Source organism: Hippopotamus amphibius, chromosome 13 (genome assembly GCF_030028045.1).
Source record: "Hippopotamus amphibius kiboko isolate mHipAmp2 chromosome 13, mHipAmp2.hap2, whole genome shotgun sequence".
NCBI lineage: Eukaryota > Metazoa > Chordata > Mammalia > Artiodactyla > Hippopotamidae > Hippopotamus > Hippopotamus amphibius.
In genome coordinates this window covers 4,485,328-4,508,098 of record NC_080198.1, presented here as the reverse complement: position 1 = coordinate 4,508,098, position 22,771 = coordinate 4,485,328, and the positions used below count along the sequence as shown (strand labels likewise).

At 46.7% G+C, this 22,771-nt stretch overlaps 1 protein-coding gene across 4 annotated transcripts in view; it reads right to left on the bottom strand.

Moving 5' to 3' along the window:
• Positions 1–211: 211 nt before the first annotated feature.
• The window catches only part of TMEM40 (transmembrane protein 40), a 49,445-nt gene continuing 26,885 nt past the window's right edge, over positions 212–22,771 (bottom strand). The window contains exons 5-12 of one of the 4 annotated variants that reach the window (XR_009048677.1): positions 22,146–22,181; positions 21,744–21,776; positions 21,296–21,343; positions 17,778–17,849; positions 17,614–17,688; positions 17,047–17,109; positions 6,497–6,595; positions 212–2,959 (exon numbers count right to left, since the gene is read on the bottom strand). Coding sequence is in view for 3 of the 4 variants with exons in the window: in XM_057704476.1 (XP_057560459.1) it covers positions 7,792–7,883; positions 17,047–17,109; positions 17,614–17,688; positions 17,778–17,849; positions 21,296–21,343; positions 21,744–21,776; positions 22,146–22,181 (419 nt within the window). In the remaining variant the exon portion in view is untranslated. Of the gene's footprint in view, positions 2,960–6,486; positions 6,596–6,633; positions 7,884–14,318; positions 16,291–17,046; positions 17,110–17,613; positions 17,689–17,777; positions 17,850–21,295; positions 21,344–21,743; positions 21,777–22,145; positions 22,182–22,771 lie in introns of those variants that run through there. The other 3 variants (XM_057704474.1, XM_057704476.1, XM_057704475.1) reach the window with 3 other exon arrangements.

The window sequence follows — 22,771 nt, the reverse complement described above, 5'->3', positions numbered from 1 at the left end:
TGAGGATGAGAAGCCGAGATTCTCCCAGTGGCTCACTCAGAGTATGGGGAAAGGAGTCACTCTTCCTTCTACCCACTGATCCCAAGATCTGCCTTCTTCTAGGCAGCACCCATTCACAATTTTGGTCTAAGATGAATCCTGGAAGAGGATGCTCCATCCACGCAGAGTATCTTTTCCCAAGTTGGTGCCTCAGCTACATCTCTTATTTTCTAGCTAAAGTGTTTTTAGACCTATTGAACATTTTAAATATAACAATTCTTTAATACACAAACTTCAATCACAACAGCATCCACAGAATGGGGGGCAAGGAGGGGGTTATGAAGGGGAAGGACAGGTTTTTAGGTTCCTGACTGCTTCCCTCATCCCTGTTGCCTGTGAGAATATGGTCTTTGCAGAGGATAAATCAGTTCAGCCAGAGGCCAGGGGCCGCACAACCCACTCAAGGCGGCCCGAGGGCAGCCAGCCCCTCCAAAATGACATCATCGCCACCTCTCGGGAAAGCCAGATCCAGTCAGGAGACAAGAGGCAAGTGGTTGTTACTGAGAGGAACCTTATCATTCCTCAGTGTTCTGCTGATCACGCCTTTGGGGCATAGGATAGAGTTTTCTAGAGATGGCTGGATTGAAAAGAGCTAAAATCCACCTGGAAGAAGAGACATTGAATGTGAGCCTACCTCCTACCAGGATGTCTTGCCTGTGACTCTAGAAAGCTAGCATCTTGGTCTGCTTAGATGTTTGGAAGGGGAAGCAATGACAGAGCCTTTGGCCCAGCAGGGCTGGAGCCTTGCCAGGTATTGACCAAGAAAGCCTCCAGGCAGGCCGGGGAGGTCTGTGGGAAGAAGCCTGTGGCCAAAGGTCCTCAAGGGAGCCTGGTGGTACATTAGCTTTCAGGCAGGATTTATTGTGCATGTGGGAGAGAGAAAGGATACAAGTCAGAGAGTATTAAGAACTAAAGTACCTCCTTCCTACAGGTCTGTGGGGTGGAAATGAGATAATACTTCTGGGTTGGGGAGAGACCCAAAACCTGTTATCTTTTGGGGACCCCATTTGACTGGCTTGGATGTACGTTTTAGCCCCCAATTCCTCATAAGTCCAAAGCCTCCCCCAAACCAGCAGTTTCTGGGCAATGCGGTGTGTGTCCAGTGGGTCCCATGGTCCTACGTCTACTGCTGCACCTTCTTTGCTGTCAAGTGAGTCCCTTGGTCCAATGTGATGTTTTCTGAGACCAAATGGCAGTGGATCAAACACTCTGCAAATCTTTAGATTGGCCAAGAACTTGTAGCCAGGAAAGGTAACCCCATACCCAAAATATATGTCAGTCCCAGTCAAGACAAATTGCTTCTTGCTAGAAGATGTCCAGTGTAATCAACTCGCCACCAAGTGACTGGTGGGTTCCTTGAAAGATGGTGCCATGTTGGCAGATCCATGTCAATCTTTGTCGCTGGAAAACTGGACACTCAGCAGTGGCAGTAGCCAGGTCATTCTTAGCGGATGCAGAGCTTCTGCCCCTGCCACCACACCTCCATTCATGAGCCTGTCGTGCCAAAACTGGGGTGACCAGTGACAAAAGCTGACTGCTGACCTAGCTGAGCCACTCTTTCTGCTTGGTTGCTTAGTGCCTCTTCAACGATGAATGCTTTCCATGGACACCAACACATGGTGCAAAGATCACGCTGTGTCCATTCCTGTGGGTCCACACACCCCCCTCTTTCCCAGCCCTCCTTGTCCCCAATCTTCTAACATTTATCCTTCCTGTTTTCCCCACTGCCCATTAGTCTGTATTTATTCTTACCTCTGACCACGTGTCCACAGAGTGGATGCTCACATGCTCTGCCCAAGGCCCTGCCTACTGGGAAGGCTCTGTCTCATTATCCCCTTTAAGGGTCACTTCAGAATGAGGCTGCAGTGTGGCCATCTTCCATTTTCACATATCAAACAGATCCATCCCTCCTTGTCAGGTGGCCATGCGGGCCCCAGGCAGCCATAGATGTGAGATGAAGGGCACGTGTTGGTACAGTGCTGGTGGATGACACGAGGGTCTTGGCCACCTGCCTGTGCCCTCTGCTCTGCTTGTGCCTGATTCCAGATGTGCCATCTGACTTTAGATTGTTGTCGAGCTCATCTGACCTCGTGACATGGTTGGTCCTACAGATGCCAGCTTGTGAGGGGCTATTCGGGCCCCAAGTTCACTTCATGTTCCACGGTCAGGCGCTCTGTCTCTGCCAGGGCCCACCCCAGGAGAACTTTCTCAGATGGTGATAATTCTCTGCCACAGAGCGACTGGCCTTGCTCCAGAACTCTAGGGATGTGGGATGTGATGATCCTGTCGGAGCTTGCCTTAAAACTGTGGCACCCTTTCCCTCTAACACCAGAGGTCCTCCCAGGTCCTATGGCCCAAGAGGCAGAACTGCTTGCAGGATAGCCTAGATCTCTCACAGAGTTCTTTTCTGCTCAGGACCTGCTCAAAGTTGGCAGTCTTCCACATCACTCATAAAATAGGTTAGATAAGAATTCCCAAGTATCAGATGTGCTGACTCCAGCCTGCAGACGTCTGCCAGGACGCTGTGCTTCCTTCTGAATGGTGAGAGGTCCAAGATGCAATCCGATGTCCTTTACTTTGGAGGGGTTGTCCCAGCAAGTCCCAGACCACTGAACCCCCGCAAACTATTAATGTGGTGAGCCCCTGAAACTTAGTAGGGTTAACTGACCATCTTCTAGAGTCCTTGAGTTCTTGTAGGGTTTATCTCCTACCCTCTGGGACCATGTCTTGTTCATTGAGTCCTATTTACAGTATTTCACCAATTGAGTGGAACAATGTGCTGTTTTGCAGAATGTCCAGGTGGTCCAGTCCCTTCAGACTGTGTTATGACAGAGGGCGGGGGAGCTAACACAGCCTGAGCAGGATGGTAGATGTGTATTGTCTGCCCCACATAAAAGTGAACTGTTTCTGGTCCTTTTTCCTGTTAGAGATGGAAAAGAATGCATAAGCCAGACCAATGGTTGGATACCATGAACTTGAAGCTACATTAACCTGTCTAGCAAAGCTAGCACTTCCAACGCAGCAACTGCAATTGGGGCTACTATGTGGTTGGGTTTGCAGTAGTTCAGTGTCAGCCTCCAGGCCTCACCTGGTTTTTGCCTGGGTCAGATTTGTGAGTTAAAAGGGGGACAGGGACTTCCCTGGTGCTGCAGTGGTTAAGAATCCACCTGCCAATGCAGGGAATGTGGGTTCAACCCCTGGTCCGGGATGATCCCACATGCTTCGGAGCAACTAAGCCCGTGCACCACAACTACTAAGCCTGCGCTCCAGAGCCCACAAGCCACAAACTACAGAAGGCTGAGCACCTAGAGCCCATGCTCTGCAGCAAGAGAAGCCACCACACTGAGAACCCTGCGCACAGCAACAAAGACCCAACACAGCCAAAAACAAACAAAAAAAACCTTAAAAAAATAAATAACAGGGGGACAGATGGTGACCACTACCCTTGAATCCTTTAGCTCTTACATAGAGATCTCTGAAGAAAGTATTCTTAGACTCATTCAGCAGATAAGGAAACTAAAGCTTAAAGGGTTTTAAAAAATAGTTTACTCATTATAAAACTTTCTGCTTTGTTAAACCGAAGCATTTGCACTTAACCACTAAGTTATCCAATCAGCAGCTATAAGTAGAGTTCATTTAGAAAAGTGAAAAACAAGATCTCACTGAATTGCTACATTTCCACACACCTCTATTATGCTTTTTGTTAAAATTTTTCCTAAAAGTCTAACTTTAGAATCAATTCTACCTAATTTCTTAAGAGTAGAAAATTAAACTCAGTTGAGAAAATTTTGTTTGCTTTTATTCCTGGCAGCTTTTGGATGAGCTTTATTTCCTAAACTGTATGCCAGGATGTTTCTGCATTTGATTTTTCCAGGGGCGTGATGGAAAAAAAAAAAAAAAAAAAAGGAAAGAGTTACCACCCCAAATTAAAATATTCTCTTCCATGAGGAACAATGCAGTATGAGGCTGTCTAGAGCCTACAGTGACTTTTTTGTGCAAATGACGAAGCAGCCCCAAGTTACAACTGCCCTCTATGTCGTCATACATGATTCATCTCATGGGTCTCAGTTTCCTCATCTATATAATGGGAATAGTAACAGTCTCTACCTCATAGGATTGCTCTGTCTTGTTCACCTCTGAGTCTCTAAAATACCTAGCACAAAATAGCATACAATGAGTATACGCTGAATGAATTAATGGATTTTAGAGATTAAATGAAATGGCGCATTTGCACAGCATATGGTAAACATTAAATTCTATGGCGGCAGTTTGACAATGTATATTAAAAGCATGAAAAACACACAGGTCTTTTGACCCAATGATTCCGCTTCTGGATCTGGAAACAATTTTAGTAATTAAGATCATGAATTCATAATGATGACACTCTTCATGAATCAGACAATTAATAATTAAGGATGCACCAAGGATTTAGCTACAAGAATGCTTCTGGAAAAGCAACCTAAATGTTCGTAGTTTTTTGGTGAGGCATCTAGACGTGGGACACATAGAGACTTTATAAGGCTACACACTTAGGCAGTGGTCCTCAAAGGGTGGTCTAGGGACCAGTAGCATCAGTGTCATCTGCAGACTTGTTAAAAATGTAAATTCTTGAGCCCCACCCCCACCTACTGAATCAGAAGTTCCCCGTGGAGCTCAGAAAACTGGGTTTTAGCAAGCCCTCCAGGTGATGTTGACGCACATTCAAATTTAAGAACCACTGATCTAGAGTGTGTCTTTGTGAGTGGAGTATTCCAGTGTTCTGATATTTTCTGACTTTCCTGGAGTAAGTAAGCATTATATGGCCAACTGATATGAAAAAAATACCCTATTAAAAAAAATGGAAAAGAAGAAAAAGTAAACTCTCAGTGGAAGTGAAAGAGGAGAAAAGAGTTATAAAAAAAACAAAAGAGGAAAAAAATCATTCCCTGGGGTAAGGGTGGGGGGATGGATTGGGAGTTTGGGATTAGCAGATGCAAACTATTATATGTAGAATTAATAAACAACAAGGTCCTACTGTGTAGCACAGGGAACTATATCCAATATCCTTTTCCAATAACAGAAAAGATATGAAAAAGAATGTATATTTAAAGAATGAATGAATATATAAATATATATATAAAACTGAATAACTTTGCTGTACACCAGAAACTAACACAGCATTATAAATCAACTATACTTCAATAAAATAAATTTTTAAAAAAGAAAAAAGCATTCCTACGTCCCTAATGTTCTTTTCTTTCCCCCACTTTACTTCTACCCCACACCAATGGGATGTTACGTATTTACAAACTTCACTAGTGTCCAGGCCATTTTGTAGCTGTTTTTTTTTTTAACATTACATAGCAGCATTTTGCATGATGGCACAAGTTTCAGAATTATTATTTTAAAGTGGAAGCATTAATGTCAATTATGATTGTTCTCTTGGCCACCTAACTGTTCCCCTGTGTTTTCAATTTTTTGCCATCATAAATAATGCTGCCACCAATATTTGCACATACACATTTCCCCAAATTTCACGTTATGTCATTAAGATGGGTTCTCAGAAGGGTGGTTGACGGATCAAAGGGTAGAAATATCTTTATGGCTCCTGCTAGGTGTGGCCAGGCTGCTCTTCCAAAGAGTGGCTACTGGTTTCCACTGCAACTAAGTATTAGCAAGACTGCCAGTTTCCAAACAGCCTCCCTGGTGTGAGGGATTATGATTTAAAATAGTTTTGCTAATTTAATGGAGAAAATAAGTTATCTTCCTGCTGTTTTAATTTTCATTAATTTTCATTACTTTATTAGAGACAATTAGCAGCCTCTCCCCTTTAAATATTTAAAGTAAATATTTATTCTTTTGTAAATTGGGTTGGGAGGAAAGCTCTGGACTTCTCACCATTTAGCGTCTTTGGGCTTGTTTCATCTACAAAACGGAGCAATACCATAGTGACTATGAAATCATGAGAAAAAGTATGGGAAAGCTCTTCTTAACGTCTTCTGCGTGTATGTGTTACTGTTACCCACCCCACTTAGCTTCAAATGTACCCTTCTACTAATTTATTTTAAAACGTTCTGTTTTGTCAACAATCCAGGAAACCTCCAACCGCATCCCAAATCTTGAAAAGTCTCCTTTTTTGTAACCTGGTGCCTTCGAAGGGCAAAGCCCTTTCTTAACTTTTTCTGATTTTTGTTGTTGTTGTTGTTGTTGTTTGTTTTTGAGGGAAACACTACGACGTGTTTGGGGTTTTCCGGAGAAGGGCCCTCGGAGGTCAGCACCGGACTCCAGCAGGTAAAGAGCTCCGCGATGCGAGGGCGCAGCCTCCCGGGTTCTGCCGACCCTCCCCTGCCTTCGGAAGAAGAGCCCCTCTCATCAGGAAAGGTCAAGGACGCTCTTAGAACCAACAGAGACGCTCCATGTGCCAGAAGCGGACCTCGGGCTCACCCGGCAGGTGCAGGAGCCAGAATACACTACTTACCCTCTCTCTGGAAGCGACCTGCTCGATGTTTTTCTCCGTTGCCCGGAAACCTCGCTTTCCCGAGGCTCACCGATTAGAGCCCCCTCTTGCGCCCATGCCCTGTAATAGCACTTTCAGTTAAGCAAGGAACAAAAATTCTTTTTGTTTTTAATATTTGATTTCAGTCATTTTTTTGTGCAATATAATATGCAGAAAAGTACCCAAGATATACTCACAGCTTGAAAAACAGTTATAAAGTAAACCTCGTGCAACCACCACCTTGGTAAACAAACAGCACTGCCAGCACCTCCAGCACTCCCCCATTCAAACACCCCCCCATTACACTCCACCCTCTACAGATAAACCTCTCCCAGTGCTTCGGGAATCCCTTTTTCGCTTTCCTTCATGGTTTCCTGTATATGTACCCTAAACAATATAGCTCTGGGTTTGTCTGTTTGGGGACTTTATATAAATAAAACAGCGTGGTTTTACTCAATATTATGTTTGTAAGTTCCATGTGTGTCATTGTCTACAGGTGGAGTGCATTCATTCTCATTGCTGGGTAGCATTCCACTATGTGACTGTGCTACAGTTTATCTATTCTCCTGTTGCTGGACATTGGGCTGTTTCTAGCTTGGGACTATTCTGAACAGTGCTGCTGTGAACAGGTTATGTATCAATATCTAAGAGTGAAATTGCCCAGCAACAGAATGTGTATTTCTGACTTTACTAGACAAAGCCAATGATTTTCTGAAGTGGTTGAACAAGTAAATGTTCCCACCTGGCATCGGATGTTCATTCCCCCAGGCTCCATGGGGCTACATTTGATATTGTCAGACATGAATTTTTCCAATCTGGTGTAGTGGTATCTCACTATCATTTTAATTTGTATTTTCTGATAATTAATGAGATCAAGCACATTTCCCTGTGTTTACTGGCCAGGTGGATTTCCTCTTATTTGGAGTCTCATCAAATTTTTTATCCATTGTCTTTTGAGTTGTGTTTGTAGCAGAAACCTGTAGCTGCTGCACTTGGCCAATCTCTGATCTCAGCAGCTATTATGGTAAACAGATTTTTAAAGTAATTAATTATTTATTTATTGGCTGCACTGGGTCTTCGTTACTGCACACCAGATTTCTCTAATTGCGGCGAGCAGGGACTACTCTTCATTGTGGTGTGCGGGCTCCTCATTGTGGTGGCTTCTCTTGCAGAGCACCAGCTCTAGGCGTGTGGGCTGCAGTAGTTGTGGCACATGGGCTCAATAGCTGTGGCTCAGGGGCTCTAGAGCGCAGGCTCAGTAGTTGTCGCACACAGGCTTAGTTGCTCCTCAGCATGTGGGATCTTCCTGGAGCAGGAATTGAACCTGTGTCCCCTGCATTGGCAGGTGGATTCTTAACTGCTGCACCACCTAGGAAGTCCCAGTAAACAGATTTTTAAAAACTTTTTATTTTGACATAATTTCAGACTTACAGAAAAATTGCTAGAATAGGACCAAAAAAATCCTATATCTCTTTCACTGTATTCCTAAATGTTAACATATTACCATATTTAGTTTATTCTTCTCTTCCCCCCCACCCCCGAATTTGAAAGCAAGTTAGAGACATCCTTCAGTATGTGTTTAGGAAAAACAAAGACATTCTCTTACATAACCACAGTACAATTATCAAAACTAGGAAGCTAACATTGCTACATTAATAGTGTCTTAATAGTGACACACTATTAATGTTTCATCTGCAGACCTTATTCAGATTTTGCCAATTGTCCCAACAATGTCCTCTGTAACTGAAGAAAATTCAAGATCATGTTTACATTCATTTATATCTCTTTAGCCTCCGTTAATTTGTAACAACTCCTCTTTCTTCATTCTGTATGACACTGACACTTTTGAAGAGTCTGGATCAGTTAGCTTGTAAAATGTCCCTTGCTCTGGGTCTGTCAGATATTTCTTCATGATCAAATTCAGCTTACGCATTTAGGCAGAAATATCACCAAAGTGATACTGTGTTCCAAAGCATTACTTTGTTTTATTTCATTTCATTTCATGTCATTTTACTATTTTTTAGACTGGAACAGCACAAGCTTTATTTAATGGCCAAAGAATGGAGAAGTGGGAACTTAGTTCGCAGATCAACTTCTCCCAAAGCATCATTTTAAATCCCAAGATCAATCTAATACATTGCTCGTTTATCCTATCAGAGGCAAGAGATTGTTGAGTATAACATTAGGGATTTTAACATCATAAAAAGTGAGAAGACAAGCCACAGAGAGAAAATAATTAAAACACACATACTAGACATCAAATACTAAACAGAGGAGAGTATCCAAAATGCCTCCAAACTTCTTACAAATCAGTAGGGAAAAAAGGCAGACAGCCCAATAAGGAAAAAACGGATACTAAATGTTTTTAAAAGTGCTCACAGCCATTAAGTAAACAGGGAAATGCAAATTAAAACACAAGATAACCTTATATGCCTGACATATTAGCCCAGTTTAACAGGTGAGTGAGTGAGGTGACTGTGCTACTGGATGTGCCAGAGTTTAATTTGTCAACCACTTTGGAAAAGAGTGTGGCCTCATCCAATGCCCTGAAGGCCTGAATAGAACAAGAAGGTGGAGGAAGGGAGTATTCACTCTCCCTCTGCCTGACTGCTTGAGCTGGACATCAGTCCTCTCCTGCCCTTAGATTGGAACTTATACCATCAGTTCTCCTGGTTCTCAGGTCTTCAGACTCAGGCTGGGACTACACCACCAGCTCTTCTGGGGCTCCAGTTTGCAGACTCACATTATGGGACTTCTCTGCCTCCAACATGAGCCAATTCTTTATAATAAATATTTTTATGTATTTCCTACTGGTTCTGTAGTCTGGAGAACCCTGACTAATATATCCAGCAAAGGTCTCTGTTTCGATGATCTATTGCAGTGTAACAAACCATGGCAAAGTTGGTGGCTTAAAACACAATTTATTATTTTCATTATTTTTCAAGATGGTCTGAGCTGAGCTGGGTGGTTCTTCTGCTTCATAGGGTGTCTGCTGGGGCTGGAAAGCCCAAGATGCTTTTTCACTTGCTTGTCTGGTGCCTCAGCTCGGGTGGCCACAAAGCTTGGGACTGGCCAGACCTCTCTGTGCCTGGCTCCCCTGCACGGCCAGCCTGCGCTTTCTTACTGCAGGGCGGCTTAGGACAGTCAGAATTCTTACGTGGAGCCGGAATTCCAGGAGGAAAAGCAGAAGCTGCTGGGCCTCTTAGAAGCTTGGTCTGGGGTAGTCACATGTCATTTCTGCTACATTCCACTGGGCAAGGTAAGTCACAATTCCAACTGAGAGTGAGGGGTTGAAGAAATAGACCCCCCGCCCCGCACCCCACTCCCCCGTGGTGGGAGCAGCACGTGCGCACAAGGAAGGGAGAGATGGTTGGGATCCATCTGGGGAAACTCATCATCAGGGGACCACAGCGTCTGCTGAGTGCTGAGCCTGGATTAGCTGGTCTGCAGTCTCTGCTGCTGCTGTCAGAGAGACCCGGGAAGGGACAAAGGAAGGAGAGACGCCGGAGGACAGCTAGTGCCTGTGCCACACGCCCAGCCCTGAATCAGTGACTGGGATGTGCCGATTGGCTGAAGCCACTGAAAGAGCTAGTGGTGGGCTCAGCCCGCTCAGAATCCGTTAGGTGTAGGTTTTTGTGGCGGGTTTTTTTTGTGGTAAAATATACATAAGATAAAATTTACCATTAATCATTTTTAAGTGTATAACTCAGTGGCATTTGTAAATTCAGTGTCTTAGAACCACCATTCACCACTATCCATTTCCAGAACTTTCTCATCACGCTAAACAGACTTTGTACCCGTTATACAATAACCCCCCTCACCTTCCCCCAGCCTCCAGTAACTTCTATTATACTTTTTGTCTCTATGAATTTGCCTATTCTAGTATCTTACGTGAGTGGATCTCATATCCCATATAATATTTGTCCTTTTATGACTGGTTTATCTCACTTGACATAGTGTCCTTAAGGTTCACCCACGTTGTAGCACGTGTCAGATTTTCATTCATTTTTATGGCTGAACAAAATTCCATTGTGTGTGTAGAGCTCATTTTGTTTACCCATTCACTCATCCGTTGATGGACACCTGGGGTGCTTCCACACTCTACCTGCTGTGAACAATGGTGCTGCGAACACAGGTGGGTAAATACCTGTTTAAGTCTCTGTTTTCAATTCTTTTGAGTATATATCTAGGAGTGGAATTTCTAGGCTCTGTGTTTAGCTTTTTGAGAAACTGACCAACGGTTTTCCACAGCGGTTGCACCTTTTTTTTTATATATTCCCACCAGCAGTGCACAAGGGTTTCAATTTCTCCACATCTTCACCAATGCTTATTTTCCTTTTTTTTTTTTTTTTAACATAATAGCCATTCTAATGGGTATCTCATGTGGTTTTGATGTTCGTTTCCCTGATGACTGATATTGAGCAAAGCAGACTGCCCTCCCCAGTGTGACTGGGCCTCATCCAATCCACTGAAAACATGCTTTCTTGTACTTACTGGCCATTTAAAAAGTATCTTCTTTGGAGAAGTGTCCATTCAATTCTATCTTTTTTTTCTCTCATTTTTGGAATCGGTGGTTTGTTTCGTTGTTGTTGAGTTGTAAGAGTTTTTTTGTTGTTTTTTTGGCTTTTTAAAAATATATTCTGGATGTTAAACCCTTACTGGATGTATGACTTGCAAAAACTTTCTGACCTTCTACGGGCTGTCTTTTCAGTCTTCATAGTCTCCTCTGCTGCACAAGAGTGGAGGCTTATTCTTTAAAGGAAAACCACAGTGGTAGAAAAAGCACCAGGCAAATAGCAGATTCTGGCTACAACCAAGTGACCCAAACTGGAGTTCCGAGATCACCCTAGACCCCCTTTTCCCTTCACCTCATCCATTCATTCACTCACTCATTCATTTGTTCATGACTCTGAGCCTAGTCGGGGAGACCAACATGGACAGAGAGGACTGCCTGCTGCATGTTAAGACTCCAGCCATGGGGAAAGGCCGGGGGGGCTGTGGATGGGCGCAAACTTTCAGCCATACTGTGGGCTAGACCTTAATGTCTCCAAATTTACCCTTCTTCTCTGCTCCTGTGCCCCTACCTCTAGTCTCATCCCATTAGTCTGGGCCCTCAGAGAAGCCAGCACAAGATGAGATGAAACATGGAAGGATTTCCTTAGGGAAAACACCTGTGGGAGAGAAAACAGGGAGGGAGCAGCAGGCTGAGAGAACTGTTAGACTGTGCTGCAAATCTGGCCTCAGGGGAAGAAGACAGGGAAGGAGGGTCGGGTGGAAGGGTTTCATCTGCTGGGTAGTCTAAGGAAGGTTTGGCAGGTGTCAGGGAGTCCTCAAGCCAAAGGCAGCTGTCAGAGGAGTCCCGTGTCTCCCAGGAAAGGGCCTGCTTAGTATGGTTCTGAGTCAATGGCTGGGAGCATCCCGCGGGAAGCATGGCCTCGGTGCAAACACAGAGCACAGCAGCCATCGGTCAATTATGACCCCTGTAGTGGGAGGTCATGCTCATTATCACAGCCCCCACAAGGCCACCAAAGTGATCTTTCTAAAATGGAATCTCACCGTGCCACTCCTCTGCTCAAACACCTTCCATGGCTCCCCCGTGTCCTCAGGCTAAAGTCCCAGCTCCTTATTCCAGCTCTCAAGGTCCTGCAGGGGGAAGGGGCCATTTGCCCTGTGTGCTCTCTTGCCCGCTAATCCTCACTCCTACTCAGCCACGCTGGACTGGTACCTGTTGCACCCCCCCGCCCCCATCCTTTCACTCCTCCACGCCTTTGCCCAGCCTGGGCCCTTTGCCTGCAAAGCCCTTCCCTACACCTCCCCTGCAAAACCCAGCCCCCACGTGAAGCACTTCTCCAGCCTCCCAGGCTCAGTCAGCAGCATCCCCTGATCCCACCTCTGGTCCTGCCTGGGCCCCTGGTGCAGACAGAGGCTTCCTGAGGCCGCGTCAGGAGAAGGAGACAACCACCACCACAGCACTCCTGGGCTTCTCTCCTTTCCTCCCAGTGCAAGCTGGCTTGGATGGCCTTGAAATACTCTCATACCTGCGTCCCCCTCCACTGCGGTCACAGCAGAAACCCAGCGCACAGTGTCCAGGGCAACCAGAGATAGAAGTCCACCCCATCCAAGCCCTTCTCCCCGGCCCACTTTGCAACCCTGCCTTCCTGGACTCGGGATTCAATGCTTTATTTTTAGACCACTTGTTGGACTGGGGTTCCCAGAATCTGCCTGACGCCTGAGGTGTAACCAGACCCCGCTGGCACTGGCCTTGAGCTATAGCTGGGCAGAGAAGCAGTGAGGGGTTCCAAGGGCCGTGCTGGGGGCCGGGGTCCCAGGGAGGCAGCGCACTAGAGCAGGCAGACCCTCCACTGAAATCTGGAGGTGGGGTGCTTTCTCTCCTAGGGCACGAGGGGCACCTACAACCCGACCCACCTGAGCCCCTCCTTTGACAGTCTGGCCCAGAAAGCCCAAGGTTACCAGCAAGTCCCCACAAGGCAGTCACCCTTTGGTTAGGTATTGGCTCCCTTGGCCCCCTCTCTCCCCTGCCGCCCATTTTTCTGCACCAGGCTGCCCCTGAGGGCTCTGATGTGTGCCCCTGGCCGAATCAAGCACCTCTGCTCTGTGCCAGAAACACAGCTGTCTCACATAATCCTCGCCACACACTGCGAGGCAGGCGCGGCTGCAATCCCCATTGTACAGATGAGGATACTGAGGCTGGGACAGGGAAGGCTAACCACACCCCCTCAAGTCAGCAAGTTCATGTTGCTATTGTGAAATCTTGTGTTCTGTTTGTTCATTTGATACATAGCTTATCTGCACACTCCAGGCTCCCTTTTGAGGAAAGTAAAAAGTTATATGCAAGTGCTTGAAACCCAAACCTCAGAAACTAACTTTCCGTGTCTTAGCTTTCCCGTCTGTACAGCGTGGATCGTGGGCAGGTGCTACTGCTCAGGGTTGTGACGAGGACGAAATGACATGATGTATGTAAAGTGCTTGGTCCCGCACCCAGCACGTAACAAGTACTGAACAAATGTCAGCTGCTGATATTATCATCTAAATATAGAGGGATTATTCTGTAAAGCATGAAATACCCACTGGCTGGAAATGACGCTGACGGAGAGTATGTAGTAACGGAAAAATGCTTATTATATGTGAAAGAGAAAAGGGCTCGAAATAAAAATAAATGAACTCATGCACTAAAAAGACTCACAGGAAACACACCAAAATACCATCTGTGGTTGATTTTGGTTCTGGGATTCGGGGCATTTTTTTTTCTAACAAGTTGTTAAAAAAGGTACTACATCACTAAGAAGAAGCACAACGCTCTCCGCGTTGCTCTGCAGGTGCGATGCAATCCCAGCAGAGTGCCCACCGGCTTCTTTGCAGAAGTGGACACGCTGATCCTAAAACTTGTCTGGAAACGCGAGGGACCCAGAACAATCTTGAAAACAATGGACAAAGCTGGAGGCCTGGGCCCCAGCTGCTGCTGTCAGGGCCGAGCTGAGAGCTGAGATAACACAGCCCTGACTATCAGGAACATTCCCTACTCGTGGGTCACTTTATTCTCCTGAAAGAAGGCCTTAAGCTTCATTGACAGAGGCGTCTTAGCACAGAGCAGAAAAATTCTTGCAGTACAAGGTGCTTTGGAAGGTAGCAAGGCTTTCATCCCTTGAGGTGTGGGAGCTGAGTTGGAAAATCCCAGAAATGAGAGAATATAAAAGTCCTGAGGAATTCTTTAGTCTAACAGTTTCTGAAAGATAAAATTTTCACCGGACGACAGTGATTTGAGGGCAAAGGACACGTAGTAAGATTTTTTTTTTAATTAAAAAAATTTTTTAAATAAATTAATTTTATTTATTTGGTCTGCATTGGGTCTTCATTGCTGCACAAGGGCTTTTTTTTTTCTAGTTGCCGCAAGCAGGGGCTACTCTTCATTGCGGTGCTTGGGCTTCTCATTGTGGTGGCTTCTCCTGCTGCAGAGCACGGGCTCTAGGCACGTGGGCTTCAGTAGGTCTGGCACGTGGGCTAATAGTTGTGTCTCGTGGGCTCTAGAGCACGGGCTCAGTAGTTGTGGCACATGGGCTTAGCTGCTCTGCAGCATGTGGAATCTCCCCCAACCAGGGATCGAACCCGTGTTCCCTGCATTGGCAGGCGGATTCTTAACCACTACGCCATCAGGGAAGTCCCAGTAAGATTTTCGAAAAGCTTCATTTTCCATTTTAAGCCCCATTTTGTTTCTGATGACAATTTCTCTGCTTTCCTGATGCAGGACTATCCTTTCTGTTATAAAATGATGCTGACGGTTGACGTTTTTTGTTATTTTTATTTCCTTAATTGGCAAGTTAAGGAGCTGGTAGCCCTCCTTTTCTAACTTTATAAAAATATTCTGTAACTCTGGGAAATACTGGAAAGAGCTGCAGCTGCCTCAGGCATGCGCTGCCTGGGGTGGGGGACTGGACTAGCTAAGCTCTGTAAGGACACAGGCTTCGCTTCCACTCACAGCTCTGCCACTGACTTGCTGTGGGAACTTGACAAGTTACTAAATGTTCTTGAGTCTCTCTTTCTCCACCTGCAAAATGAGGATGATGCACACATCTCAAGGTTGTTGTGAGAATTAAACCACACAATGGACCTGGACCATCAAAAGCACTTGAGAAAGTGTCCTCCAGAGTCCATGAGCTCAGTGAACGTCCCCATTTTTCTCTTCTGCAAGTCAAAGAGTTCTTACTTCTTCAATTATTCTTTGAATCGCCACTCTGGTTTCTTCTTCAGTGTATTCTCTAGTTTGTCACTGTCATTCTTGATATATGAATCCAGAACATATTCTATTGGTGTGGTCTGGCCGTGTAAAAGAGAACCTACTATCACCTCCTTCAATCTAGACTCTATACCTCTATTAACGCAACCCGAGTTTGCAATGGATTTTTTGTGCTCTTATCTCACTTCTTTGGAATTTGTTGAGCTGAGAATACCTAACAGCTCCAGATCTTTTTCACAAGAACATTTGCAAAACCCTCTCTCCTATTCCAAACCTGTGCAACTGAAGTCTTGGACCTAAAATGAGGGGCTTTTTGAATTTACTCCCTTTTATGTTTTGTCCAATAGGGCAAGGTGCCCCCTCTGACTAGATGGGGTAGAGAAGACCCCAAATGTATTCTCACACTCAGAAACCTAAAGGAATATTTTGCTGACTCTTTTTAGTCCAGGGAAGAGATTGTTTATTTGAATCTTGATGGAGTCCAAGGGTAGCAGGGCCAGCACTAGGTTACAGGAAGACCTGGATGCTGTGGCTTTAGTTTCCCAACATCTCACCTGTATCAGGTTCACCCCAGGGGCCCGACGTGGCACTTCCCTGCCTTAGGGCAGTGGACCGTCTGTCTGTGCTGGGATGGTCTGGGGACTTGAGAGAAATCACAAGCCCAGATAGATTACAGCTTGCAGGGCCCAGGGGTCCCCTACTGGATTCTGAGAGGAGTGATGTCCCAGGCTCCTCCTGCTGATCCAGGCCCTGTGAAGGGCACAGGCCCGCACCCTCCCTCTCCAGCCACCCTGGCAGCTGGTATGCTTGCCAACACTGCCCGAGGGACACCTTGGCCCGGCTGGTGCCAATGTTCAGACCAAATGGAAGGCAAAGTGCTCTCTTTATTGCTCTAGCTTGGCCCGCCCGTGTGGCTCCCAGAATGCTGCTCTGTCCTCGTGGGCTGAGAGGATGCAGTGGTGGTCACACTGGGGCTTGGCCTGGCTGCCCACCAGGCACTGGCCTCAGTCGGTCTTCCTGAAGCCTGGAAGGCAAAGCCCACAGGATGGGATGGGATTCTGAAGGCAGCCAGGCCTCTTCCCCACCATTACCCCAGATGCCCAAACACCTCTCACAGCTGAGATGAGGCAGTCAGGACCCACAGCCATTGCAACTGATTTCCCCTTTAGGCATGAGATGGATTAAGGGAGACAAAACTCCCTGACACACAGCCCCTGGCCTCTCAATTCTGCTATGTAATGGTAGACACAGCTGCTGGTCAAGAAACAAGATCTCCTTTAGCCCTGCCCAGCCACTCTAGCTGTGTGATTCTGGGCAAGTCACTCTACCTCTCCAATGAGTGTGACGGACTGACGAGTTTCCTCATCAGTCAAGTGTAAGATAACTGAAACCCACTCTCGCTCCCAGCTGCTAACAGGCAAATAAAACCACAGAGAAGATACTGTTTGGAGAGGTACAAAGTTCTATGAGAGAATGAGGAACATGCAGGTACCCTCCACTTCTCTACAGTGGTTCACACTTAAGGACATTTGCATCCATCCTTCACTTGATTTTTACAACACCTTTGTGCTGTAGGTGTTATTACACCCATTTTCCAGTTGAGGAAACTGAGGCTGAAAGAGGCTGCAGGGCCCCAGAAATGGTAAATTGAAGGAGGCAAGACTTGAACTCACGCCCCTGATTCCAGGCCCTGTGCTCTTTCCAGTATACTAAGCCTCATTTGCAACAGAAGACCCTGCTAGGGAGAGAGAAAGTGAACAGAGAAGAATGTAAACGTTACCTATCAGCCGAAACTTCTGGAAGAGGGGGATGAAGCCTTGCAAGACGCTGTGGATCCGGTACACTGTCAGGAACGGAGAGAAAGGGGATGGAGCTCTGCGCCCCCTTGAGGGTCCAGGGTCAGACCTCCCCCTGCCCGCTCTTGGACAAATGCCTAACCCACACAAACAAAGCTCTGATGGTGGAATTTCAGGCAGCAGGTTAAGCTTAGATAATAGTATTGAGTTATTATTATTAAAAACAACCATGAGCAGCAATAACAATGCCAGGAAACTCGGGGAATTCAGTACCTCACTCCATTAAATGCCTTGTTTTCAGTATCTGGCTAATTCTGTTTGTTTGCCACGTTAAACTGTTTTTGTTGTATTTTTATAGAGCTGCCCATTTTTTCCATGGGGTTGTGCCAATGACCTCACATTGACCTTGAAAGCGGTCAGGAAACAAACACGAGCATAAAGAAACCTTTACAAAATATTTAGGTCATGGCTTTCCAGCCCTTGGTGAGCCTCTGTGGCCAGCTCAGCCACTGCCTCCCCCGCCACCCGAAGTCTGTGTGCAGGGGCCTTACCCAGACCAAAGTAGATGCCAACCGTCTCCAGGGAGGCGAAGGTGAGCAGGCCGACCCCCAGGGATATGAACCAGTCTGCAGGGGCAGCAAGGGAGGGAATGGTCAGTGTGCAGGTCTGGGTCCCCCCCGCCACCGCCCCCATTCCCACGCCACCCCCCGTTCACCTGTATAATAGTGGTAACACACCAGCAAGGCCCCAATGGCAAAGCAGAGGAGGATGAAATGGAAAAACTCATCTGTAAAGGCAGAGGTGGGGATTACTGTTTGTTTCTTTCTCTCTTTTTAATTAACTAAAAGTATTCCTGTCTCTGCTCAAAGGGAGCTTTATTCAGAGAAGTTGCTCCTGACCAGCCCAACGAGAACAGCACCCCAAGTCCCACCCCTTTCAGCCCTCGCCTCACTGTATTATTTTTCTAACACTTAACACCACTCAACTTGTTAGATTTTCATTTCTGTGTTTATTCTCTGACCCCCTCTGCAGGATGGTGATTGGGGATTTTGCCCAGTGTGTAAAGCGGTGCTGGGCATGTAGAGGTGTCTGATGCCTTATTTATCGAATGATGCTAAATAGAATTGTAAAAAAATGCACGTCTAGTTTAAAAGTTTCACGTTGCTCCATTCTCCCTTCCTAATCCAACTCCTTAAAAGCAATCAGTGACTAGCAACACTTTTCCAAGCATACGTGTGTGTGTGTGTGTGTGTGTATACATTAAACAAAAAAACAAAAGCAGGATCAGTTTTTGTACCTACTACTCTATCTCTTTGACAGAGTGGGGCCATCTTTCCATCTTCGAGCATATATAGATCTTCCCTGTTTTGATGGCTGCATAGTATTCCATGGTATAAACTTACCCTAATTTACATAACTAGTCTCCCACTGAGGAAGCTAGAAGAGTGTGATTTTCTGCACCAAACATCACCATGCATAAATGTGTCTGTGCCCTTGTGTGTGCGTTTCTGTGGGCATGATGCCCAGAAGCGGCACTGCAGGCTCTTCCTCATAGTTAGCAGAGGTAGAGAGAGGAGCTAGGAGGCAGGGCCTGTGCCTTGGTCAGGAATTCGGGGGTGGTTTGTGAAGGAAGTCCCCCCGACCCTGCCCTTTGCCAGGCACTGTGGGATTCATCAGGGGAGAGAACACAGGTCCCCTGACTCAGGCAGAGAGTTGTGATAGGGGAGATGCAAAAAAAGATTTTTAAAAGAAAGAAAGAAAAAGAAAAAAAGGAGGACAATTCAGAGACAGTTCCCTGGAATGAGACAGGCTCACTGAGTGGCCGAGGTTGCTGGGAATACGTCCTAGTTTAGCCCAGTTTAGCCACTGAGGTGCTGTGGAGCTTTGGACAAGTGTCCTGACCCTCTTGTGCCAGCATCCTCATGGATAAATCAAGGAGAACAGCCTGTACACCACTGACGAGGGATGGATGAGGGTCTTGGGGGGAAAGTGTTTTGTAAATGGTAAGAGGCAGAGTGAGACTATGTATTGCTGCTGTCACGTGGCAAGTGGAAGGCAAGTGAAAAGAAGTCAAGAGGGTGTTTCCGGTTTTGGTTTTGTTTTTTTTGGGGGGGGGAGAAATCAAGAGTATTTCTAGAACATTCTTGGCGCTGAAATCAGTTTGTCTTTTAGGGGAAAAAAGTACATCATGCAGAACTAGACTTAACGTTTACAAAAGCATCAGGCTTAGATCTGTTCAGAGATGTGACAGAGTGAGGGTGAGAACTCTTTCCTTACCCAAATTGAGGAATGCAAAATGAATCCTTAAGAGAGAATTTCTCCCTGAATCTTTTCCCCATTTTCTTATGAATAAATCTCTAGAAAATACAAGTGTTGTTAAAAAGAGAGAGACAGCAGAGAAATGCAAGACCAAACAGAGGACTGGATGGGTAGGACAGCTTAGTGTGAAAGAGCAAGAAATTAGAAATAACCTAAATGTCTATTGAGCGGAGAATTGGTAAGCACATCATAAGGTACCTACACTGTGGAACTGGATGCAGTCATAAGATGTCAAAAACATTCAGGACTCACCATATCTGGGGTAGTCCAGGAGGGCTTCCTGGAAGAATGAGAGTTTGAGCTAACCCTTAAAGACAGTCGAGGCAGTGGGAGTTGGATGAAAGGGAACTGTGTGTGTGTGTGTGTGTGTGTGTGTGCGCATCCGCACGCGTGCATGTTCACATGCCATGAGACAAGGTAAGAAGGTGGGACCAAGGCACAGACCCAGTACAGCGAAGGCTTCAACCAGGTGAGCGGAGGGGCTGAATTTCTGGGAACAGAACTTCAAGTTTTAGGGAACTAGAAGTCTGGGGGGGCTGAAGCAATCAGACCAGGATAAGGACTCCAAGATGTACCGGAACTGGGAGGGACCTAGGGGATCACCCTTGTCTGTTTGTTCTGATTTCAGCTATCCACACACCACCTTTGTGGGTTTCGCCCTTTCTATGCAGCACTGCTTACGACCTTCACAGTTTCATGCTATCCAAGGACCACCTGTACTATTTACTTAACATTCTTCTTTAAGCAGATTCTTATTTTTCCTTAAATAGGTTTACTTGAAAAGGAAACTTTATGTCACAACACTAAGTGGAAAACTAGGATCCCGTGTCTTAAAAACAAACACAAAGCACACAAAGCAAGATGGTGAAGGTCTAGCCGCCCACTGTATGCAGGTGGCTCTGCGAGCAGGAAAGTCCTGCTTTCTGTGTCTGGAGGGCAGCGAGCAAGGTCAGGGCGGCCCCAGAGGCATGGGGGCTCCAAGTGGAGAAAGAGAAGGGGAGGGGCAGTCGCCTTCTCACTTGGGGGCATAAGCCATGTCCGGAAGCAACCTGGACACGGCCTGCACTTTGGGAATCTTGGTTTTAGTCTGACAAGGCTCACTTCATAGCCCGGGACAGCTCGACAGCATGCCAGGGTAGCTGCACGCAGGCAGAGCCAGGGGCTCGGACCCAGGTCTCTCACTCCCTAAAGGTGGATTTTGAACAACTCAAAATATTTCTAGAGCAACTGCCATTTGTTTCATCAGAGGCCATGGTCTCGGGAGTTCGCTGGTTGCCTAGTGGTTAGGATTCCAGGCTTTCACTGCCAGGGCCTGGATTCAATCCCTAGTCGGGGAACTGAGATTCCAAAAGCCGCGTGGCACAGCCAAAAACAACAAACGAAAAAAACACACACAAAAAACCCAAACAAACAAGACAAAACAAAAAAACCCACAAAAACACCACCATGGTCTCCCTTCCCACCCTCACCCTCCTCCCTGAAGTCCCTTCGATCCCAGGCCTAGAGCCAAGGAGGATCTCTTCAATCCTTCCCTAGAGTCCGGTCTAATCTAACCTCACAGCTTCCTCAGCCCAGCCCAGCTCTGCATCGTGGCCTTAAGACCTGGAGGGCCTTTATCATCCTACAGACTCTGTGTACAGCAGAAAGAGCTCAGGACCAGGATCCAAGCCCAAGTCGTGCCACTCGCTAGCTGTCAGACCACTCCCTGTCCTTGAGCCTCAGTTTCCATATCTGCAAAACAGGAATCACTGCACCACCCTCTCAAGGTGATTCTAAGCTGAGGAGTTTGTAAACTGCAGGGCCCACGGTAGCGGTGGGCCACGATTACTATTGTCTCAGGCTACCAGCTGACTTTCTACCCAGGAAAATCTGGACCAGATAGCAGAAGCAGCCCTGGAACCCCAGCTTTCTTACCATCCTTCTTTATATTCAGTCTTCTTAACTGAGAGGCCTCCTCTGCTCCTTGGGAACAAGAGGGAGATAAAGTGTTTAACTCTACTGTGGGACAACTGGTGGGATTCTCGCTCCCCTGCCTCACTGAGAATGGTTCTCCCAGGTTCTGTTTCCTGGGTTAGAGGGCGCTCACTGCAGGACCGGTCAGGGCAAAGCTGGAAGGTGGGGTGGCTGTCCTTGGACCCCCACTGACCCCCTCCTCCTCCACAGGCCTGAGTCTGTTCTGTCCCATGTCCCCTGAGCCCGGAGGCCCCTTCCTTGGATCATGGTGACACTCTGGCTGGTGATGGCATCACCGCTGGGACGGACACCCTGCTCCCCCCACCCCCACCCCAGGCTGTCTGTGGTCCCATCCCACCCCCTGGAATCCAGCTGCCTCCCACTCTCCTCTCGGAGCTTGGGTATTTACCACTCGCTGTGTTAGAGCCTCTCCTTCGAAGTCCTGTAAATTAGAAACTCAACATTAGTGCCCAAGCCAGCTTGGGTCCTTAACAAGTGCCACAGGGGACCTCTGAAAACACCCCTGTCTAATTCTCCAGCCCCCAGGGGATCTATCTATAGATTGCTATTAATAATCCCTTTGCTCTTGCCTGGACCCCCTTTCTATCCTCCACTGGCCCTCTGCCTCATGCCACAGCCAGCCCCACATGCTTGCTAAGCCCAGGTCAGAGCCCTGGGCTCCAAGGGGACTTGGGAGTCCCATCTCTCACAGTCATGCACCTGACAGCAGCTGCCTCTCTTGGGGGAAAGATGATGCCCAGACCTCGTTCAACACCAGGCTGATTACCCCTCTCCCCTAACAGACACTCACCTGATTCCTCAGGTGGCACCAACTCCCCGGGGGCACCTGCACAGAAGGGAAACCAGTGATTGCATATTTGTACCCTCTGGGTGGAAAAATTACATGGCAGGGAAGGTGGAGCTCTCTCACCCGAAGACTTTCCATTGATCTGCAGGGGGCACTGGTGCAAACTGGAGGGTTCCTCTTCCATCTAAAAGGGCAGGGCCCACCCAGCAGTCCCTGAAAGCTGCCGCAGCAGTGCCTGCCCCATGCCACAGGTCTTCTGATTTCCCACGAAAAGCCAGAAATCCAGGTTTTACATAAACTTCTTGACTATAATAAAGTTGGCAACTCATATTCCATTGAATCAGAGATGTCATGGTTTGTGAGAATGACATCATTTTATGGAAGGAAAACTACTACCAATTACAACTGTACATTGCCAGTGATTTTAAGATGCACCTGACTTCATACATGTCCAGATGTGAAAAACTGTTGTAGATGTGATAAAATATATTAATAATAATAATAAAGACCCTCTGTGAGCCAGATAAAACACATCTGCACACACAGTCCTCGAGTCTGCAATCTGTGCCAGTTCATTCCTCTCCAGATGCAGGTGAGGACACCTAGCCATGTGACTTCAGCCCCACCAG